General features: G+C 46.5%; 1 protein-coding gene across 1 annotated transcript in view; it reads right to left on the reverse strand.

The window, feature by feature from the left end:
* The window catches only part of LOC144094101 (uncharacterized), a 72,018-nt gene extending 48,686 nt beyond the window's left edge, over positions 1–23,332 (reverse strand). Inside the window, exon 1 of the mRNA XM_077628012.1 lies at positions 23,243–23,332. Within this exon, the coding sequence (XP_077484138.1) occupies positions 23,243–23,287 (45 nt within the window). The 5' untranslated portion in view covers positions 23,288–23,332. The remainder of the gene's footprint in view (positions 1–23,242) is intronic.
* Positions 23,333–23,578: the final 246 nt, after the last annotated feature.

Below are 23,578 nucleotides of genomic sequence, written 5' to 3' on the forward strand. Positions count from 1 at the left end.
GGAGGCAGAACACTAAGGCGCCCGTTTGCTGTGTGATCTCAGCCCACGTTAAAGATCCCCAGGTGGTCGAAATTTTTCCGGAGCCCTCCACTACTGCACCTCTTTCTTCCTTTCTTCTTTCACTTCCTCCTTTATCCCTTCCCTTACGGCGCGGTTCAGGTGTCCAACGATATATGAGACAGATACTGCGCCATTTACTTTCCCCCCAAAACAATTATTATTATTATTATTATTATTATTATTATTATTATTATTATTATTATTATTATTATTATTATTATTATTATTATTATTATTATTATTATTATTATTATCTTAAACGAGCACTGACATCGCACAGCTCATGGGCGCCTTTTGCGTTTCGCCTCCATCGAAAGGCGGCCGCCGCGGCCGCGTTCGAACCCGGGTACTGCGGCTTAGTAGACGAGCAAACTGGGCTGCTTCGAAGGAAGTAACCTGCTGCTAAGGAAAGAATAAGTTTGACTTGCAGTTACATTAAACTAACTGTTGCGTGACGAAAACTGTCTCCTCTGTCTTTTAAGAGCTACGCCATAGACTTAACTGCAGCAAGACTGCCAGCGAGCTGTTAAAGCGACAGATTGCATGCTTTTTTTTTTTGCACTCTGAATTAGTGTTGTTATTCCGGAGGTTGTTCATATGCGACATTTATGATTACATCAAACTGAAGTGAGCAGTAGCTCCTTCGAGAAACACCCACTGAGTAGCGACATTTATAAGATGGTAAGAAAAATTTTGAAACCAAAGTTGAAGATAAAAACTACAGTTTTTAAACGGTCTTCTGAGGTTCATGATCATGGTATGCGCTAATTCCAGATAGATGTTTTGTAGCGTTCGTTGTTAAGCTTAGTAGGTAGAGATGCAATTGATGCGAACTGAACAGCTTTGGTTCTAACGTGGGCATAAATGACTGATGACATGTTGCTCAGACAAAACCAACATCTGTATATAGCTTTGAACTTCACTCATTTTAAAAGGCACACACATTTTCACGCAGCACATTGTACGCGTAGGAGACCTCTCGCGGAGTGGCCCAGCGAAGTTGACCAAAATACGGAATTTTCCTTCGTGCAGCAGGTTTGCGGAGGACTGCAGCACAACTGGAGAACACGACGGCGATCACTCATGAAGACGAAAGTGCGAAGAGTGTAGTTCCCTTGAAAACAGCGAAGTCAGGCTGGAAACTGAGCAATCTTGGTCCCTCTCCAGCTGCGTTCCGGACGTGGATTAATCGAGTTTGCTGTTATACCCGCTGCTCCCTTTCCGGTAAAGGCCAGGAAATAAGCAACAAGGAGCGGCGACATTGTGCATGCAGTCCCTCTGGTCGCATAGCCGACTCCTCGTTTTTATTTTGGTCTGCGCTTGAAGCACGGTCGCTACTTTGCGCCTCTTCTGCATCCGCTCGAGAAGTTGTCGGGGCCATAGAGCGGGGGCTCTGGCACGTAGGCTACCCTTACCGCTTTCCCTTTTCCCCCGTTTATTTCTCGTTTCATCAGGATCCGAGAGGCAGGCGACCCCCCCGATGATTTCTTTTCTTCCAGAGCCTTCGGCCCTACCTCGGTGCAATTAATTAAGCGGACGGGGCACCACCGTTCGAAGCGGCGGGGATCACCGTGCTCACTGCCGGTCGCGGGCCCGTCCGCTGTCAGTCCATCCCCCACTCTCCCCTTCTCTGCTGCCTACGCACTCTGCTTCTCTGCATAGCTTGCAAGCTCTGGTGTGCTACCACTGTCAAGGCTGAGAACCAGAACAGACGGGTCGAGTGTGGGGAAGATGGGACATTTTGTGAGGAAAGTTCTCTGACAGTTTGTCCGCTGAGGAGCGGGACACAGCGGAAGCTAATTGCCCCAACGAGCACCGGTCTCTCTGAGTTCTTGTCAAAAGCACGAAAAAGTTAAAAGCGAGAAAAAACACGCGTTGCGGATGTGTGCGAGCTGAGTTGGGAGATATTAGGTGTACTCTAGTGGCATGCCGCTCCATGAACTCCGCATTTAAACGCGTAGGACAGGAAGTTAATTAGAGGACCGACTCTGACGAGCGAAACAGCTACTTGTTTATGTGACAGAGTATGCAGATGCCCGTGTGACTGGCTAGATGTCTTGCTGACGGCGCAGGAGGAAATGGGCTGAGTCATGAGCCGCCAAGCTAAAACAAAACTTTCTTGATATCTGGATCTCCCCAGACTACGCGGTGCTGGTAACGCTTTAACTACCGCGCAAAGGAGGACGGTGCGAAGCCTGGATGTTTCTTCTATGGGGATGATTCTTTGAGAGCTTCAAAACGGAGAGAAAAAAAAGAACAAACGGGAATTATACAACTCAGTGTGCTCAGTTTTAGTTTACGAACGCATTAAAATCGAAGTATTGGTAGGCAACCTATGTATGTTGCAAGCTAATAAGGGCCCCTGCTTCACGAAGCTGTTTTCCTGAAATGGTGGTTTGCTAGTCGCCGGCCCTTGCCTGCCATATTATTGCCCATCATTACTGACCAGTAAAGAGCACCGGCCAGCCTGGTTACTGTTTCAAGTTGCGCAAGGCCACGTTGATTCCAGCCGTGATTACATCACCACATTTGACAGGGCCACATTTCACGGGCTCCATATGCAATGGAGCATGTCTTTCTGAGTCAGTTTCGCTGGATCCCACAGAACAGAAAAATAGGAAGTTTTATGGAACAGACATATGTCAGAAAGATGGCGGAACGATATGGCTTGTAAAATCTCAAGACAGTGGATTTTCGCATCAGTAAAAATTCGCCCGGGCTGCTCCAATTGAGACGTTCGCGAAACACGGTAAAAAGATTTCTAGTGTTGCACCTGCCACATTGCCTGTTTGCCCCTTTAAGCTACCCTATAATGCCGCGCCACCACACTACAAGGACCATGACACAGTAGTTCTACATGTTGTAGTTTAGAATTACATTGAATAACGCAGCAGCTTATAATCTATCCAGAGTTCGAGCTCCCTGGAAGCTTTAGTGATATTATCAGCGACTGGAATTCAGACTCTGATGCACCTCCCACCGTCATCAATCGCCACACCGAAAAGCTTTGAGTGACGTCAAAGAGGTACACCCGCTGCCTACAGGCTACGATATGTTGTTGACAGGGTGCTTGAACAGCACGCACTTTCGCCTGAAATGTCGTCTAGGGAACAGTGCACCGCGACTGCTGCACTTGTGCCTCGCAGTGATGGCCTCATCAACGATTAGGACTATTGGGATACTCTCAGAAACTCCGATCTGATGAGTGACGACCTCACAACACAAAGATAATGTAAATATGTAACTAACTGAGCGTGAAATCACAAAGACTTGTTTCTGTGGTAACCTAAAAACAAGGACGCTAGCACGCCTACTTTTCCAGAGGTCGCTGTGAGCAGGTACTTCGTTGAAGTCGAGAGAAAAGGGAAATGATTGTTTTCTGCTACCACAACAAGGAAGGCAGACACAGGACTCCGAAGCACAATGAGCAGGAGAATGAGAGGCGAGTGGTACCCCGCACCTCCATCGAATTTCGATGGAGGCGAAATTATAGAGGCCCTTGTAATGTGCGATGTCAGTGCACGTTAAAGAACACCAGGTGGTAGAAATTTCCGGAGCACTTCACTACGGCATCCCTCATAGCCTGAGTTGATTTGGGACGTTAAACTCCTATAAACCATAAACCAGAAATGTTACGTGGGGGCCAGCCGAAGAATGAGACGTGGTGACCTACGGCAGAGAGACGATTTAATGGCTGCTGGCCTAGCGCGAGCGCTCTGTCTCTCGCCACTGCCAGCTTCGTCTGCTTCATGACAGTATGTGCATTCAAGAAAATTGGGCATCATGGTCTCTGTGAGGGCAGCAGGAAATGGAGTACTCATCCGCAGGCTGCCAGCAAATACACCTGGCTTGAGCTCATCTGCCCCGATCCTCTCGGCTTCCTATTGTGATATTGGAGGCAAGAATTATCGTTGACAGATTTTGGACTTCATAGTTAATAAAACAGGGACAAGAAACATGCCTTTAATGGTTTTCTTACAACGGTTTTCTATCACTCACTGAAAAGTTCTCCTCTTCTTCCCGAAGCCTGTTATATGCACAGTGTAGTGAATGCCTTCTGGTAGTTGTTAGAGAAAAAAATACAGAACAAACAAGGACTCGCGAGTAAGCCAGCTTTAGGATCACGTGTAATAATAAAATGTTTAGTAATCCATGCTCAATAATCATTTAAAACAGGCTGCCACCAGCCCAATTCAACATAAAAACGCTTTCACGACGTTTAGTTCCATCTGGCTATTTAAGGAGAAATTATTGTGGCAACAAACAACCCTGAGCTTAACGTGTATGTTTGGTTTCTGTTGTTTCCAGGTGTTACCGCGCAGCTGGTTAACGCATGCATTCACTATCGCGATGGAAAGAAACGCCAAAAAAGCAGCGCCTATGCTCTCCGCTGTTCGAATTTTTTTTGACCGCGCTTTTACCTGGGTGGTAAAAAAAAAAAGGCGTTAAAGTCGTCCTAGAACGCATCACGGACGAGTCTAGTGTCTTTATGCTACCATCCAACTAAAAGCGTGATGAAAAGAAATGCGAACAGCAGAGCGCCTAGGATCCGCTTTGTTCGCCCCTGTACATTATCTTCACCCACTAAAGAGCAGTTGGAAGTATTCAAGCAAACAATCTCGCGAAGCTTTCTTAGTTTACATTTCAAGGGTCTGTATTTATTTCCCCCGGTTGGCAGCCATATCACAATCAGTTATCTACGCCAAAGGATAACAGGTCCTTCTGGAACGACCATGATCGCGCTCAGTAGCTTCTAGGATCTTCAGGAATCTTCGCTTTGGTTGATGCGCGTCAACTGGAACCTTCTTGGTCATCTTGAAATAGAGTGCGCCGACGGGCTGGTGGTCATCCTGATTTCCACCACTGCCGAGCGTACTTGTTGCAATCACTGCCGCTGGTTGAGCGTTATTCGGTTCTTTGTAGCACAGAACTTCGCCCAGCAAAGAGTTCGTATCGAGACCTGCGCCAACCTTTCCATATATTGCTTCCGTATACTCTGCGTTTCGCATATCGTCATCGCCACATGAAAATATCTGCTTGGAGGCTGGCCAAGACTTCTGAAGCAGTTCGACTCAGCTAACACTGCGGCAGAGCATCGCGGCGAAGTTCGACCTGAACTTCTCGTTTTTTTTTTCTCTTTGTATCTAAAGACGTCTTAAAGCGTGCGTGACCCAGCTTGAAGACGGGTGGCGCTATTCCATCTTTTTTTGTTCAACTTTTCTTCATGCACACTAACGGCCGCTCCCCCGTTGCTCCTTTGGTGGATTCCGCGCGCAAGCGAAGCGAGGGAGAACCCGAATTTGGGCGCACACATAGAAAAAAAAAAGGCAAGGCACCTCTTTTGGCGGCCGTGCCGCTTTTATGTAAACGAGGCGAACCGTGTAAAAGCAAGCCAGTGAACGAGCCACGCCCGCCGCGTGCGTGAGGCAAGGGAGCGGGCAAACTTGGGACGCGAGAGGCCCTTGACACTCGTTCGGGGCGGCCTTCGTCGGGCAGTTTTCTGTGCTTTGTTTCTTTAATATTAAGCCACGCTCATCCTTCTCTCTCTTTGCTTTTGCCAGGCACACCTAGGCACGGCGGAAGGAAAGCTGGTTTGCTCCGAGTTTGCATTTAAAGCGGGTTCGCGTTTGGCTTCCCGGTTTAACTCCGTTATTTTCTTTATAGGGGCAAAGAGGCTGCACGCCTCTGCAATCTAGCCCGCGGCGGCAGATCGTTATCGAAAAACGAAGCCATTCTTTGGGACGAGATAGGCCGTTCCCCATCTGCCTGACGAGCGCCAAGCTTTGAAGATGGTATTCACGCTACTGGAACAATCCAAGGGCCAACAGCGACGAATCAGCGGAGCAACAACCATTCACGAAGAAAACGGAAGGAGTTCTCTGACCGGGTTGCATGATTGGGAGCCGTTCCGTGTAACGGCAGCATTCAAAAGCGGCCATTAATTTTTTTTTCTATGCGATAGACTGCGTCGGCCGGTCGTCGCAATTACGCGTCGAAAAATGTTCGCTCGATCGATAATTGGAACGACGTGAACTCCGTGCTTGTGCGCACGTTTCCAGTCGCAGCTCTCACCAATCAAATCAGAACGACGGTCACTCAAAACACTAAAAATAACGAGACGAAAGCCCACCTGAAATTGTTCTTTGGGGGGAAAAAGCAATGGACTGTTCAGTCAGGTGGTGCTGCCACAACGAGGTTCGCGCTATTCAAGCGAGATGTTAACAGAGGGTTTTACTGAAGCTCGTGATGCCCTTTATCCGCGATAGCGTCAGTATGCAATGACGCCCTCTTTCATGAATCTCACCGCATTTTTTTATTGAAGGTGTTCCAGGGAATTTCGCACTGCTCATGTGCAAATTAAACCAGAAGGAAAATCAAGAAGTCAGCAATATAAATTCACCGGAGGTCGAAAGACGAAGCCATGTTATTTATTAATGAAACACTTCTAACCTTTGCACGAAGTGTGTCAGCCTCAATATAAGTTTCAACATTTTCTCATTTCTTTTGACCTTGTGAGCATGAACTATTAGGAGATCTTTATCTATAGTTTATGCAGCGGTAAATCCTTCGATTTAGAGACTTACCCAACAGAGACTGAGGACAAATAGATGCTTTCCTGTGTCGACAGGGTACTGCGTTCTTATCATAAAGGGGCCACTCCCCAAGAAAATGGTGTCGCCACCACTGCCCGATTTCGTGAGTGAAATGCATGTGCAAAATTGCGGATCAAAGAGGCTACGCTACATCTCAATTCACTTAAAAAAGACGGCGCGTTCCTTTAGGTTAGGACTTCATGAGTTGAATCAACTCGTGGGATGAGTATTTTACTAGAAAAAAGTCCAAATACCGAGAAAGTGTCAAATAATCAAATATCAATGAAAACAATATATGCATGTAGTTGTCTTCAGCGTCATTTCAAAGAAATTAGTTTGTTTTGACGGAGCCTCGACATGGAGCACAATTGTAATACAACCTCGCATATGTAATGGTATGGTATGGCATGGCATGGCATGGTATGGTATGGTATGGTATGGTATGGCATGGTATGGCATGGCATGGCATGGCATGGCATGACATGACATGGCATGGTACGGTACGGTACGGTACGGTACGGTAAGGTACGGTATGGTATGGTATGGTATGGCATGGTATGTCGCTGTACGGTACGGTACGACGTGGTATAGCATGATATGTGGTTCTTAACGTCACAGGACGGATGCAGGCATGGGGCAAGGTGAACGGCCGCACATACCATGAACATACCATGAAAACCCCCATTTTTCAATGAAGAAAGTTGAAAAAAAATTCAATACTAATATAGGAGACCTCTTGCCGCTAACCGCCCCGGTTCGTTTTCCTCTTTTGACTCGTCCTGCTGTTCGTGGCTTTGATGATGACCACGGTGGAAGAACGTTCTTTTACCGTGGTGATGATAGAGCTAAGTTCCTGACTAAGCGACACGTTGCGGTGTAGAGATGAGGTCGTCCCATTTTAGACTATGCACATTTATTTGCAGCAGTTATTTACATCATTGTCGTCAGATATACGATATTAAAAAGATAAACTGCAATATTGGGTGGACAGTCGGAGGTCAGAGGCTATAAGAATCAGGCCGTCTGTCTCCTACTTCACCTCAAAAGGCTGAAATAGTCCGCCTGCTTTAGTCGGCGGCGTCTTGCGACGTTGGCACCCGGAGAAAGCTCTGATGTAACGCTTGACAACTACAGCAGCCCTGGACCAGCATTGCTTTTGGCGCATAAGCGCCAATGTTCTGGAAAAGTCGAGGTGACCAGAAGGGTCATCGTGGCACGCCTGCAGGACTTCGTTGCGAAATGACGTAGGTACGACAAGCAGACTAACAGCTTCTGTCGGACCATAGTTTTTTTTTTTTTTACATAGAAGCACTGTCTCTTAAACAAAACGACGGCAGTCCATGCGAGAAAAATCGAGAGGTAGACTAAACGCTTCCATCAAGATGCTCAATGAGGGGGCGCAGATCGCTTTCGTCATGTTGTTGTTGAGTGAGAATGGACGTAGATATAGCGCCAGGAAAAAGAAACCGTCTTCAGAATCAGCTCAGTTGTGCTGGATAGGAACACGGGACGGACAGTCAGCATCACTGCGCTCCCTTCCTGACTTAGAGACGATGGTGGCACCGAATTCTTGCAGTCGAAGACTCCAGAGTGCGAGCCGCCCTGAGGTACCTTTGAGGTTCGCCAGCGAACACAGGGATTGATGGTCGCTGACGACTCTGAAAGGGCCGCCATGCAATTACGGGCGAAATTTCGTCACTGGCCACATAATTGCTAGGCATTCTTGCGTAAGCAATTACGAGCTCAAGACCATCCTGTCACTGCATCCTGTCACTGCGAGGCCGACGTCGCTTGCGTCGGTGTGCTGTTGTGTGTCGGCTGACTCGTCGAAGTGACCAAGTACGGGTGTACTTTGGAGATGATTTCGGATGCCTGCGAATGCTCGTGTTTGCTTTCAGGCGCCAAAAGAAAGTTCTGAAGTTTACGTGAGGTGGGTTTGGGGCTCAGCTATCTGGGAGAAGTGCTGCACAAAAGGAGGCGCCGAGACCAACAAAGTGGTGCCCACTGCGCTTATCAGTTGGGGTGGGGGAAGCAGTGAGGATGGCTGTCTTATCGGGGTCTGGGCTATCCTCCTCAGCGCTTACAATGTGTGCCAGAAAACTCAGCTCTTGGAAAGCGAAGTGGGACTTTTTGGGCTTGAGGGATAGTTGCTTTCAATGGTTTTAAAAACAGTACATAGGCACCTCAGGTGCTCTTCGAACGTATCGGAGAAAATCACATCATCCAGGCACGCGAGGCAGGACTTCCATTTCAGATTGGAAAGCACGGTGCCCATCATCCATTGGAAAGTTGCAGGAGCCGAGCACAGGTTGAAAGGGTGCATCCGGAATTCGTGCAAACCGTCCGGGGTAATAAAGGAGGTCTTCTTCCGATTGCATTCGGCCACCTCTAATTGTCAATAGCCACCGCGTGCGTGAATGGAACGATTACAAGTATCTGGCGTGGCGCAGCCGGTCCAGAGAGTCATCAACGCGAAGCAGAACCTAAAGTTCTTTTTTGGTGACTTTTTGCAGACACACAACCGTAGAGTTCCATATTTATTTGCCACTAAAACAACAGGCCATGTTGTGGAGTATTTCTCGACCTTACCGGCTGTTGGAATCACGATTTTCGAAGAGATCCGATAAGGAGGCTACTTCCTAATTAAACACGTGGATTTCTTTCCTTCGTCTCATTTTTCTAACGTAAGCTCTGCACAGAGCAGGCCTCCGTGCTCCTCTGCTGGGCATGGCTGCCTTTCGTCGTGGCCTGCATATTGTGCTTTGAGTGGGTGGCTGTGACTGCGACTATGACTGCGGTGCGACTTTGGTTTTTTTTTGTTTTGAATTTGTTTTTACATCACTGATTTTCTCTTCCCTGATTTTTACTTCCCTGATCTGTGATTTGACTGTGTGCGATTGTTACTGAAACCTCGACTTTACTACGACTTTGGTTTTGTCACGTTTCTAGTTAATTTTTTTTACTGCTCTGGTTTTTCCTTTGAATTGTTTCTTTTTTTATTTTGAGCATTTAGGTCCGGTCCTATTCACTTATCTTGAATTGTCATTAATCCTGGCAAAGGGATGCTCGTCTGGGTTTTCTCTTTTTCTCATTTATGTTGTTTTTGTATTTTCTGTGAGCACCAATAAAAGTTTAAAAGGTTCTCTGACTTTTGTCAACTATAATTCGGTGCTTTGTGAGCGGTGTCTGCCTAACCTTGGGGGTCGAGGCAAAACAGTAGCGGAAAGTTTCGATAATGCTCTCCGCGCACCTTTTATGATTAGTCGAGGGGTTCGTGCTTACGTCGTCATTAATGGGAGCACCCGGTTCCTCTACTGATTCTGTGATTTCGGACAACACGCACTGTCCGGCGCATTCGCGAAGTTCTTCGAAATACGCAATCGCTGTGTTGCTCATCAAACGCTCAGGCTCAGAACCAAAATTCGTTGCCAGAAGTCCGGCGCGTCTGTTGTTCAGTTCAGCAAGTCCGCGAGTTACAGACATGCCGACCCAGGAGCAGCGACATGTTGTCTTCAGCAATGCCACGAGTGCCGGAGCAGTAATCACACACTACGGTATAAGAATGCTGGCTCTTGAAGGGATCAATCTCTGGTCGTCACAAACGCGCTTCGTCGTGCGTGGCTCCAAATAGTCGTGAACAATGCGCTTAGCGGAAAACGACACGATTAGCTCCAGAGAGTTGATGACTGCACTGTACACCCGAAGGAAATCCAAATAGAGTACCAATTCTTTGAAGCAACACCACGCGGCCACCAGCTGTGTGGATCTGCGGTCCAGACCAAGGGGTCAGAACTTTTATAAGGGTCGTGGCTGACCGGCTGCTCGTTACGGAAAAAAATATCAACGCCGGTATCCACGAGTGCGGTCCCGTCATGATTGTCGGCTTTAACAGGAATTTCTGCGGAAACCAGTCTGTAACAGTGCGTCGTTGGAGTCGTTGGATCAGGTCGTTGTGGCAAATCCTCGAGTAAAGGCCCTTGACTCGGCGCAGTAGCGGTGGGGACACCGTTTTCATTTTTGCCGGTGTGGGTAACCTCTGAACTGGCCAGAGGACGATGGGCGGCTGGGAGAAGAGAACCGCCCTGGGAATGGCGACCGGGACTGGCGTCGCTGCGAGGTTGAAGGCTGCGCGTTAGCGGCTAAATACTACTCGATCTCCTGCGGTCGCCCACGGTAGCGCGGTCCGGGTGCGACGGGTGAGAACCCCCTTGGACTCTACTGTGGTAGGGGAAGTTGCGGATGAAGTGGTGGCGTTCCCCGCAGTGGTAGCAGAGTGGCCGATTTGTCTGTCGTACGCGAGATGTGAGCTTTGATCATCGTGGGCATTGATGCCGCCCTTACAAAAATGAACTATATACAGTCTATAGACGTCTAATAGGCCATTGCCTTCCTATAGACATTTCTAGAGATGATAGAAAGACTGTCTATACACAAAAGCGTACTAAAAGTGTATGGTCATAAATCTATAGATTGTCTATAGACTGTCTATAGGATTTGTATTGCCTGTAGACTGTTCTCTAGGGTACGTCTATAGAGAGTCTATAGACTTTGGAGACAGAACTCCATGGACAGTATATAGACTGTCGAAAACAATTTTTGTAAGGGCGGCGGAACGAAGCGTACAGCTGCGATTAGGCACCGCTGAGAGGGCACAGGAACGACGGGAGAAAAGGCTCGAGTCAGTGCCGCAAAACTATACCGATAGGGTGTTTCCTTCTATCTGCTTGTCGTTTCTGAGCGCCCGCCGGCATTCCCAGTGGGCACGCTTGGTGTGCTCGCGCATTGAAGACGGCCACACCGCGAAATATAGTTGAGGCAGCTAAATGATGCTTCGCATTAAAATTCCCCGCAACTCGATTCAAACTCGTGACGCCTGCACCAATAAGGGACTCCGTGGTCCTCGTTTTCAAGTGAATGGCCTAGCTTCTGGGATCAGCGCAAAATGAAAAAAAAATCTGTGTCGACTCACCGCAGTATACTCGCGAAATCGGCCGCTGGTGACGACACCTGTATTACAAGCGCCGTTTTTATAGAGAGTAACGTCTGTCGTTGTAGAGAGGAATAGAGAGAGAGAAAAAGTAATTTAATTAAAGGGAAGGTGGAAAGGTCGGCCGGCGGTAAGCCGACCCTGGCCTAGCTGCTACTCCCTAATGGGGAAGGAGAAAAGGAAACTAAAAGGAGAGTGAAAGTGCGAATTTAGGGTGATGATGTCAGAATACAATGAATCGCTTGGAGTGGTGTGGGTTAGAGGTGACTACTCACAGAGTGGATGGCACTCATCTGGCGAGATGATATGCAACACAGGGTGCGCATGTGGTCGTAATGCGCTTATCTATCAATACAACCACCTTCACTGAGTCCACAGTGGCCGTTTAAAAAGTGTACAGTTATCTGCGCGAACGTAGCCTAACCAAAACGATTATTTGGCGTCTGTGTGCCCACCTCAAAACATGACACGCTTTACGGCGAAACAGCGGCGATGCCATGATATGCCGAATCCGAATCCTAGTGGCAAGCACAGTTGGGCCAACCTGCACCGAATGGCGGAATTGTGGACGTCAAAGCGATGCCACGCGTGACATACAGTGCCTGGAACTGCACCTGGAAAGTCCGCCAGACAGCGAGCAACCGCAGTGGTTAGGGCCACGTACACTCGTTGCCTTCGAAGCCGACCTTCTTGGCACGTTTATATATATATATATACATACGACCTAGAGAACTGCTAGCGCTTACACGCGCTCCACGGTTTGTCTAATGCTGTGACCTTTGCATTGTTCTCTTGAAGGGCCAGTTGCGTACGACTGGCCAACCTTAAAATTTTTACTCCTTAGTGATTAGGGCATACTTCAACCTGTTTTGGCTCTGGCGTACAGATACCGTTTCAGACCCCACTAGCAGACGGATTTCTTCCCAGAGGACATATTTCGAGCTAGCTGGTCGTTTGTCACTTGAGATACCTTGCCCATAGCGCAAGAGAACAACGGCATAGCGGAGAAGTACAGGCCTATCATTTGTCCTGGCCTTCCCCTTTGAGCCCGTCTACTGTTATGGGGGCCAATATATAGTGTATCTTGTGTATCTTCTCAGTGTATAATACGCATATGAAATGAATCTGTCTCGCCTTGTGTAGTGCGTACCTACGCTGTGCAGTCATGCTTATAATCACGCTACGCATAGTTCCCGCTAAAATTATGATTTTCTTAGTGTTATAGGATTAGCGTTATTCTTCGTAGTGTTATTGTAGTGTTATTCCACTTGTAATAGTGAGCTTATTGCATGCATTCCATGTGCAGATCACATGTGTATATCCCTGTATTTTGGCCGTTTTGCTTTCGTTAGTGCGTGTACATCGTTTAATACTGTACTTAGTGCAACACAACCTTTTTGCTTTTGTTTCTTTTTATGCTTTCTTGCTTTTTATCCCCATCAGTGCCGTGTCACTTTTGATCGTCGAGCCGTTGTCTGAGGCAGTGTGTGTGATAACGGTTCCGAGGCTTTGTCAGGCGTATGAATACGCCTTTTGCCTCGGCTATGAATACGCCTTTTGCCTCGGCTATCCAGACAGGAAAATTAAATATGTATATGGATACACGCTCTACCGGTTTCTCTCAAAAATGAATGAATGAATGAATGAATGAATGAATGAATGAATGAATGAATGAATGAATGAATGAATGAAGATGGCTCATATCGGTTCCTTAATTTCGATTTCCGCTGACGCAAAAATTTTCAGCCGACTCTTGCCTCCGGCGTTACGTAAACGAAGCATTTGAGGCTCTATAGCTGTCGTGCTAATCTCTCACAAGGTTCGCAGAAGACACACCAGCTGCGCAGAGTGTGACTCATAGGCACACGGCCGCACGCAAATCAGCCGGCTGCTGCGCGCCTCCCTTGCCCCCATGCCTTGCCTGTTCGCCCACGCCGAGGCGGGGATCGAAGCCACTACACAGTTTGCGACAGTTCCGGTGCCGGCGACAAACCGGGCGACAAGGAGCCGCCTCCGCAGCTGCACTCATGAATATAGATCACCGTGATATAGATGGAACAAGCGGTACGCACTCGTTCGAATCGGAAGCTTATGGGGGCGAGCAGCGAAGCCAGCCGACTGTGGCGACACCGTCCTTGCGGCTCCCCTAGCGGCGGGATAACATTGCACCGGGGCCACGGACGTCGTCGTAATGTATCATTAATGACACTGCTCAACCTCCTTTTCTCGAAGCCTCGTGGGAAAGAAGGTGCATCTTGTTTATTAACTCGACTCTGGCAGCGTGTTGTAAACATTCGCTTTCTGAATTTTTCGCGCTAGTATGACCATGGTCTTGGTTACGCTTGAACTGCGGACTACTGCGAAAGAATATCGGTTTAATGACGATCTGAAGTACACAATACCGTTACCGTTACAAGAACGGCTGAGGGATTGTAAGTTGCAATAGCGCTGTCTGCTTAAAACGATGACGACACTGCACTGCCAATTCTTGGTGGTTCTATACCAGTAAGGTGCGTTTCTCAATTGCCGCGTCATTCCCATGCTGTGTACCTTTGTTTTGGAGCGTAATCTGTATTTGGCGGTACGTTTTAGGGAGTCTTTCCGTTGCGCCGCCACGCGCGTGTCGGTCCGCACTAGTTTTCCCTGTGCACGCAAGGGGCACTGCGGCAGTACGGCTTTGCCGTTTTGTCAATGGATTATGTTGCGCGCGATCGCATCGGAGCGTGCTCTGCGCGCGGGCACTGCAGAGTCTGGAAATTAACTTCTGCAGAAATATCTCTACACTGTAAACGAATTTTTGACAACGTGTGGTGTTATGATGGCATTAGAACCTCCATGGCGTAAAAGTGTCCGTCACTCTAAAGCTTATTCTCTGCAGAACCACCCGGCTCTGTTGGCAAAGTGCAGAGAGGGAAATCAATGTCACGGGAAGAACGGGGGGGGGGGGGGGGGGGGTGACCGCGGACGGAGGAGGTACCGAGAGTGGTCGTGCGAGGGTGGTTGCCACAGGAACAGCCCTGCGGGTGGCTGCCCTGGAAGGTGGAGGGTGAGGAGGAAAGGCAGCAGCATAAGGGAACGGAGATAACAGAACGGCGTGCGCACGCCGATGCCAGTATTCTGTTGAAGTGGCTGTGCGCGAACCACCGCCAGAACCGAGTGTCGATGGATACTGGAGATCGAACGGGGAGTCAGAGACCAAATGAAGAAAAGAGTCAAGTGTAAAGACGTATGTACCAAGAAGACTTAGTGTACATACAATAAAGGTGGATGTAAAGAGACGTGTGCGGTGTGTCGAGTCATGCAAAGGGGAATGAAAGTCGAATGGTTTCCGTCGATCAGCACGCCAATCGCCTGCCAATTTTTTTTCTCGCGTATACTGACTTCACACAGCACAGGGACGGTCTTCAAATCCGCCTTGATTGAAATGCGGTCGTCGTGACAGGAGTTCACTCCCTGGCCTTGCTTTTCAGCAACCGAACGTCAAAGTCACCGAGCTGAATTTATCAGCGCATAGTGAGCGCTGGAACCCGATGGTATCGGATGGCGGAAAACATCCAACAGTATACTCGAAATCTTGCGATTGCGCACCGCTTTTCATGAACACCAAAATAATAGGCTATGCAATAGTCAGTACGGCACGAGGAATTATTGAAGCCTCGAAGATAGTGAAATAAAGCCCGTGACAAGTCTGTCAGCGTGGTTTCAATTCATGTATACGATACAGAAATGCAATTTATCGCTTGGTTTCAGTTGGTTTCGGTGGCGTGAAAGTATGCGCACATGTGTGTAGTCGGTAATGATAGTTAGGTGGCGTTAGTTTTTTGCAATTATCTCCAGTTGAAAGTCTGCGCTAGTCCTGTCTGCTTGCGCTCTGTGTCTCCTTTCCTATCCTAGTTTTTATGGCTTGAGCCACTGAGCTGCTGCACGGATGGTAAAATCATTAAGTGAACCGTTAATTTAACAGCACCTCGTTAAAAGTTTAGGCTATTTAGGCGAAATGGTTAGCTTTTTCGTCATGTCGTACCTTTCGGGTCTCTGGCAGCAGCTGCTATAACTATGTCTCCAGGTGTTACGATTCCATTTATTTACATCAAGTTTGGAGGGGCGAGGCCAGCTGAAGCTTGTCGAGAAGTTAAAATTCCAGAGTATTATAGATATTTCGCATTTATTTGTGTGCTACAAAAATGAAAGGCGACATTATCACGGCAGGTATCTCACGTGGTAGAAGCGTTAATACCGGGTTGCATCGTGTAACTTTTACTCTCGGAAGTTCGGATTCTTGTGCATTCGTTTAACGTGTAGCATTTTATATCATGCAGTTTTTATGCGATTTCCTCCATCGTTTGTACGAGTATGCTGTTGCTTCAAACAACATAGGTTTCTCTATTTCTCCAATAAGTGCCTTGCATTAGAGGCACGAGGCATACTTTTTGTTCTTTATCTACTTTTTGCTGTCACTTCTACAGCAATTGTTCGAAGAGATTCCCCCTCCCCCCAACTACCCTCCCACACTGTCTCCATTTTCTGCTGCACAAAGTTATTTCTAGTTTATTGCCTCAATCCTTTCAGAAGCAAGCTGTACTGTACGACCAGTAAGCAGTCGGCATTACCAGAGCGCTAAAGGCAAATGATATAGGAGGGGCCGGACGTCAAATGTCACCGTTCTGTCCTCTATCTGTGCCTTTCGCGCCGTAGTAATTATCGACCGAAACCAACTCGCCGATTTCTCCATCCGCATGCTAGAGTAGCAAATGCAGAGTAGCAAATACACAGTGTCGATCTAATGAAACAGTGACAGCGGGGATCTATAAGCAAAAAGAAATTGCTATTACGGTGTACGGTCGTTACTACTTTCCTGCGCAGCATTTCACGGCACGAGAGTATATGTTTGTATCCACCACAAATACAGAAACAACTTCCTGTTCGCAAAGACAACCGTCTTTGAAAGCTGCCTCTTGCGGTAAAGAAGCGTATGTAAATATTCATTCAGGTTATGGAGCCGTTTGAATACCACACATGAAGCTATTCCTAGACGAACTGGAGCCACTGATGAGTGAGACGGCAACCTCATCGCACCAGACGCTCTAAACACAGATATTGGTGCGAAAGAAAAGTAGCAAGTGGAAGTTGGTGCTACGGAGACAGAGAAAGCAATTTATTTATTAGTACCTCAAAGGTCCACTAGGGGAACTACATGGGGGGGGGGGGGGGGGGGGGCTAACATATCATTTAATTAAGCCAGTAATGGATTATTTGAAGGATTCCAGGCCAGGACGGATGAAAGCTTCAGCGGGCAGGTTGTTCCAGTCTAGCGGTTTGGGTGAATAATGATTTCAGATGCGCAGAAGTGAATGCTCGAGGTGTATGAACAGCTTTCGGATGACTGATGCGAAGTGATAGGCGGTGTGCAGGGGTGATAACGAAATGACTCAAAGGAAAAGAGTAAAACCTGTAGAAAAGGCATAGTCTGGTAATTTTCCGACGGGACTCAAGGCAGGGCAGGTTAGGTTTTGTTTTCAATGCTCTTACGCTCGTATGATATGAATAATCGGAATATACGAATTTTACCGCGCGGCTCTGGACGGACTCGAGGGTTTTGGCTAGGTTATTTTTTGGGGGGGCTCCCAGATTGAGCACGTATAATCAAGTTTAGGATGGAGAAGAGTAAAATAGGCGGACAGTTTTACGGAAGCAGGTGCCAAACTCAAGTTACGTTTCAGATCACCAAAAACACGGTTAGCTCTGTTGATTATGTTCATTATGTGGATGGTCCAAGAGAAATCCTGTGCTAGGCTGATTCCCAAATATTTATATTTGAACAGTGCAATAAAACAACGGGACACAACGAAGAAAGGACACCACAAGCGCTGACTCGCAACAGGATTTTTAATTCATGTCAAAGCATCTTAAATACTAAGAACGCCAAACACAAACAAGAGGGAAAACCAAAAGAAAACGACACAAAGCTGCTAATCATGCCCACAAAGGTGACAATCAGCACGAGCGCGAGACTACACATCTTGCCCGGATAAAAACAACATCTCTTTATCAGTTAGAGTGACAGAAGGATCACTACTGCAGCTATCAGGTTTCAAGCGGGTGTGAAAAGCCTCCAAAATTTCCCGCGTTAGGCTGTCATTATGTTTTCCTAGGATGACGGTGTTAGACAACAGAGGGGTGCAAGTACGTTCTCTCCAGTGACGGGTAAGGTTACAAGAAGACCCATTATCTCGGGACCTGTGGTGCTCACTAAGACGAGCGTTGATGCAACGTCCTGTCTGGCCAATATAACTCAACACGCAAGTGCACGGAATCCTGTAGACAACCCCCACATTACAGGGCACAAAAGGGCTCTTATGGTTGGTCTGACAACCCCCAGTCTTTTTCTTCGCGGTTGTTGCCTTAGCCTTCTCTTCCACCTGCCTGCAAACACCTCCAAGTTTTTTAGGCGCTTGAAAGACGCTGAAATCAATACCAACTCGCCCAGTTCGCAGCTTTCCTAAATATTTATATGAAGATGCGTGAGATATCGTGGAACCGCGAAGGGTGTAGTTAAGAGCAGGATACGATTGACGACGATGAAATGATATTAGAGTTGTTTTATAACGTTTAAGGACATTAGCCAGTTTGCGCGCTACTCTTCCACAAGTTTTATGTCGCATTGCAGATGGTAAGTGTCTCTGTTATTAGTGATGCTCCGGTAAATGTCGCTGTCATCGGCGAACAAACGAACGGTGGAAGACAGAATATTTGGGAGGTCATTAATGTAAATTAAGAATAATAGCGGCCCTAAAACCTTGCCTTGTGGTACGCCTGAGGTAACAAGATAGATGGAAGATGCGCGATTGTTAGCCCATACAAACTGTTCAAAAAATTCAAAAAATTCAAATTTATTTGCCACCATGGTACAGATGATGGCGGGGACCCGTAGTAAAAGCTGCCGTTTGACAGCTTGACAAAGCCCCGGGCCCCAACTTTGACAGCAATACAGTAAAGAAATAAAGAAAATACAATACAATACAATAAAGAAAATACAGAAAATACAGATAACAAAAGAGAAAAAAAAATACATATAGCAGAGCTGTTATCCGGTTACAGTAGTCAGCATAAAATCAACAGCATTGTCCTGGCTGGAAAGAAAACTTACAATGATGGTGAAAGAAAGAAGAATTAGGTAGACAAATCACAGAAAAAAGGTTAGGTGTAGTGTAAAAAAAAAAAATACTCGAACAGTTTGTGGCGTGTTGTGTTTTGGAGATCAATATCGTTTTGTGCGAGTTTGTTAAGAAGTCGTGGTAGTTTATTTTCTAATGTTTGATTACCATAGAAAGTTCTGTATGTTTTTACGTTCCATTGTGCTATATTTCTTGTGCTGTACATTGCATCTCGTTTTTCTAAACCAGCTAATTTTGATAGAAAAGATATGTTCTTCAACACCTCGTTTTTCACACACTTGCTCAGGCGATAGTCATAAAGCTTAGTAATTGGTAGTAAGTTATACTTTAAGAAAAGTGCGGCCGTATGGTAGGTATGCGAAACATTTTCAACAATTCTTAGAAATTTTTTCTGTAATAAGTGTAGTTTCTGAAGATTGCCTGCTGTTGTTGCACCCCAGGTTAAATGGCAATAGCTGAAATGAGATTGTATCAATGAATTATATAGCATTAGCACTACATTTCGCGGCAGTATCTCACGGTTCTTGTAAAGAAGACCAATAATACGTGAACATTTATTTGTTACAAAGCTAACATGATCATCCCATGACATTCTTTCATTAAATAATATACCTAATGTTTTAAATGAAGGCACAACTTCTAAGGGTACGGACTGCAGGAATATGTTCTTAGTGAGACAGACCTTCTTGTTTCTACCTCTGAAAACAACGACTTTAGTCTTTGCTGTGTTAATCCGCAACGCATTTCTGCTACTCCAGTTTTCTATTTGCCTCAGTGCATTGTTTGCAGTATCTGTGAGTTCAGCTGCATTATCTCCGGCAAGAAAAATACTGGTGTCATCAGCACAGATGATAAATTTAACGAATGGAGTTGCATGTACAATGTCATTGATGTAAAGATTAAACAGAAATAGACCCAAAATGCTACCTTGTGGAACGCCACAGCCTACAGATTGCATATCTGAGAGGAGACCATTTATTGCCACTGCCTGTTTGCGATCCATGAGGTATGACTGCACAAGCGATAGTGCATGGCCGCGGAAGCCACAACGCTCAAGTTTACGAAGAAGTATTGTATGGTTTAATAAGTCGAATGCCTTCGAAAAATCAAGAAAAATACCAATGACTATCCTATTATGTTCGAGTTCGTTCAATATATATTCTCGTTGATCTAATAGTGCAAGTTCAGTAGAGCGGTGCTTACGGAAGCCATACTGAGCTGCTGTTCTAATTTTGTGTTTTTCTTCAAACTGCAAAAAGTTTCTAAGTATTACTTTTTCGAGTAGCTTAGAAAACACGGGTAAGATAGATATTTGCCTGTAATTCCCGAGCTGGTTTTTATCACCCTTTTTAAAGATAGCTGTTACACGTGCAATCTGCATTTTACGAGGAAATACAGCGGTACTGACACAAAGGTTTAAGATATGCGTGATGTATGGTAAAATAAGGTCAAAAATATACCGCATAGGCTTTATCTGGAGGCCATCAATATCAATGGATGTGCTATTGTTTAGTTCGTGGAAGGCTGCCGTTACATCTGCTTCTTCAACCGGTTTGAGAAATACAGTGTCGCCTATATGAACAACATCACTGAGATTGTTATGCGGGACTTGATTTCTAGAAGCGCAAACAAAGTGCGTATTAAACGTATCTGCGAATTCTTTTCCAGTTATACTTACACCATCAATATTTAGCATATTTAATTCACCTGATTTGCTATTTCTCCCCAAAATTGCGTTTAGCCGCTTCCACATAATGTCGACACGACCACAAGTTGACGTGAATTGATTTGTGTAATAGGCGTTTCTGGCTTTCTTGAGCTCAGTATTCAAGCGGTTTCGATATTTTTTAAACGCTGTCAGATTACATTCAGCTCTCGATTTAATAAACTTATGGTATAGGATGTTCTTTGTGTTTATCTTTGCCACCAACTCCGGTGTGACCCATGGTTTGCGACTGTGACGCCTTTGTTTTTTTGTTAATATTGGGAAACAGGCCTCGTAAATCGGCTTCAGAATGCCTAAGAATGCCTCGTAAGCATTATTGGCGTCATTTTCTAAAAGGACAGGCCTCCAGTTGTTCTTTTCTACCGAGTTTCTAAATGTGGACAGTGTTTTTTCAGATATAAGTTGGAAAGAATATGTTGAACTACGTTTCTTTTTAGACATGTTTTTAACACACATAAATATTGGCAAGTGATCGCTGATGTCAGAAATTATTACTCCAGATGTGATCATACTAGGGTCATGGTTAGTGATAAACAAATCGATCAGCGATGAAGACGTGATCGTAACACGCGTTGGCATTTTGATTGCATTCAGAAGTCCATGTGTTCTAAGCAATAAATCTAAACTCATTTGGGATGCATCAACCGATAACATATTAATGTTTAGGTCGCCACCAAGGACAATGTTTAAATGCTGACTGGTTGCAAATGTAATCAGGCTTTCAAGAAAATTCAAGAATATGGCTACGCAACCCTTTGGTGGACGATAGCACACTGCAAAAATAGTGTTGTTCAAACACATTGTTAAGATTTCATATTCTTTCACAGAAACTGTGAATCGCTCTAATATTTCAGGCCGCCACTTCTTTTTAAATGATATGGATACGCCACCACCAATACCAGCGTAACGATTCAGAAAAAATGTCTCATAACCAGGAATTCGAAAGACATCATAATCATTTGTAGACCAAGTTTCGCTGATGATGATAGCGTCAATGGGAACATTTAGTTGTTGAAAGAAAGTGTCGAAATATGCTTCTTTACGTCTGACAGATCGAGCATTGATATGAAGACATTTGAATGACGTCTGGAAAACCGGGCCAAGGTAATCTTTGAAGTTCTCTGGGAGTAGATAATTCTTTTCTGTTACAGTCTGCATTTTTGGCAGGAAACAAATAAAAACTCGAAATCAATTCTCCCTTCTTATTGCAGCTTGCCAAGGTCGCAAGAGTGCTGCACTAGCATTGCTGACGCGCCATCAGTCTTTCTTATCAGAATCTTACCTTTGCTGTGCCAGACATACTTGTACTGATTTGTTTTCGCCCATTCTTTCACTTCCCTCAGCAGCTCTCGATTTCGCCTGGTCAGGTTTTCCAACATGTGAACATTGGCATCCGCAGTGGTCAACTCCCGCCTGTTAGCCCACCATTTGTCCCTCATGCTCTGTCTCGTGAAACGGCAGATGATGCCAGGCACTTTGTCACGCTTTGCCGGCAATCGATGAATTGCCGTGATGTCGTGTTCTGATAGCTGGGGCAATTCACTTTCACTGGCTAGAGCATTAAGTTTTGGTTAGTAAAAAAAATTCGGAGCCAATCATATACTAGTGGGTTCAGGTTTAGGCATGAAAGTTTAAATAAGATGCGTTGATGAGAAGCTTTGTCGAAAGCTTTTTCAAGGTCTAAGAAAAGAGCGTCAACGGGTGTGTTAGTGTCCATACTAGAGCTGATGTCGTAAGTAAAGAGAGTCAATTGGGTAGAGCAGGATAGGTTTTTCAGCAATCCATGGTGAGAAGGGTGAAAAAAGTTGAAAGCCTGCAAAAAGGTCATGATGTGTGAGTAAATTACGTGCTCCATTTGTTTCTGGGGAACGTGTGGAAATATATATGGGGGAGACCGCCTCCCCCCCCCCCCCCCCCCGCACTTCCACTCCACGGATGCAGCGTTCCCGCTCGCTAACCGCGGAGGGGTTCGTGTTCAAGGGAACAAAGGGAGGGGACGACAAAGCGTTAACACTCATATGCTATTTTTTACACCTGCAATTACACTTGGAATATTACACTTGCAATAACACCCGGCTCCCAGAGTCAGAGACAGAACAGAGAATATTTACAACAATGTACAAGAAAAACCGGGCCACCCTTCAGGCTTCTGCATTCACTCGCTTCTGGCTTGCGGTTCTCCGTGGACGGCTCGGACTCGCTCTCCATGTGCGGACCTCGTAGGTTCACCTTCCAAAAGTGTACCGATGTACCAAAGGTGTACGCTCATCAAAAGCGTAGCCTGCACGGCAATTCTCCCATGCTGCTATTACGCTCATCTCGCTGTCAATAAAGCATCTTAGCCTTGCTAGCAACTCCGAATTCGTGTCAGGCCTAACGCTGTTTTATGTCCGGGCGGGCATTCCACGAAGTGAACTGACTGTCGTCCCTCGCCCCAAGAGCTTGCCCCACGTTGGGCGCCATGGTGGAAATATGAGGGGACAGCCTTCCGCACCCCCACTCCGCGGATGCAGCGTTTCCGCTCGCTAACCGCGGAGGGGTTCGTGCTCGAAGGAACAAAGGGAAGGGACGATAAAGCCTTAACACTCATATGCTATTTATTACACTTTAAATTAATAACAGAGCGGGCCAGCTAGCTACAAAACATCAACGAGGCATTCCTCGGAAATAGAAGGCTACGTAAGAAGGAATTCCGACTTACCGGCTGGGGCAGGGGCGCGACTTCGGAAGTATCGGCGGCGAACATTTGTATCCGCCGACAATGGGGGCCGGGTTTTCCCGTGCGCGCCGCTTTCTTGGGGCCAATTCATCCCCGAACAGGCGACGAGAGCACGCGTTTCCTGCGCTCGCTTCGCTGCCTGGAACCACAAGTCCAGCGGCAAGACACGACGGATCTCCGTGCATCTCCCGCGGAAGGGGACGAGAGGGTGCGGCTGCAACCGCTCGTGACGCTGGGCAGATCCCGAAGAGACCCTCTCCGGTTACGCGGAGTTTCGCGTAACCTTCGAGGTGGCGCTACCGTCGCTGTTTTCGCTTC

Source organism: Amblyomma americanum, chromosome 6, assembly GCF_052857255.1.
Source record: "Amblyomma americanum isolate KBUSLIRL-KWMA chromosome 6, ASM5285725v1, whole genome shotgun sequence".
NCBI classification, from domain to species: domain Eukaryota; kingdom Metazoa; phylum Arthropoda; class Arachnida; order Ixodida; family Ixodidae; genus Amblyomma; species Amblyomma americanum.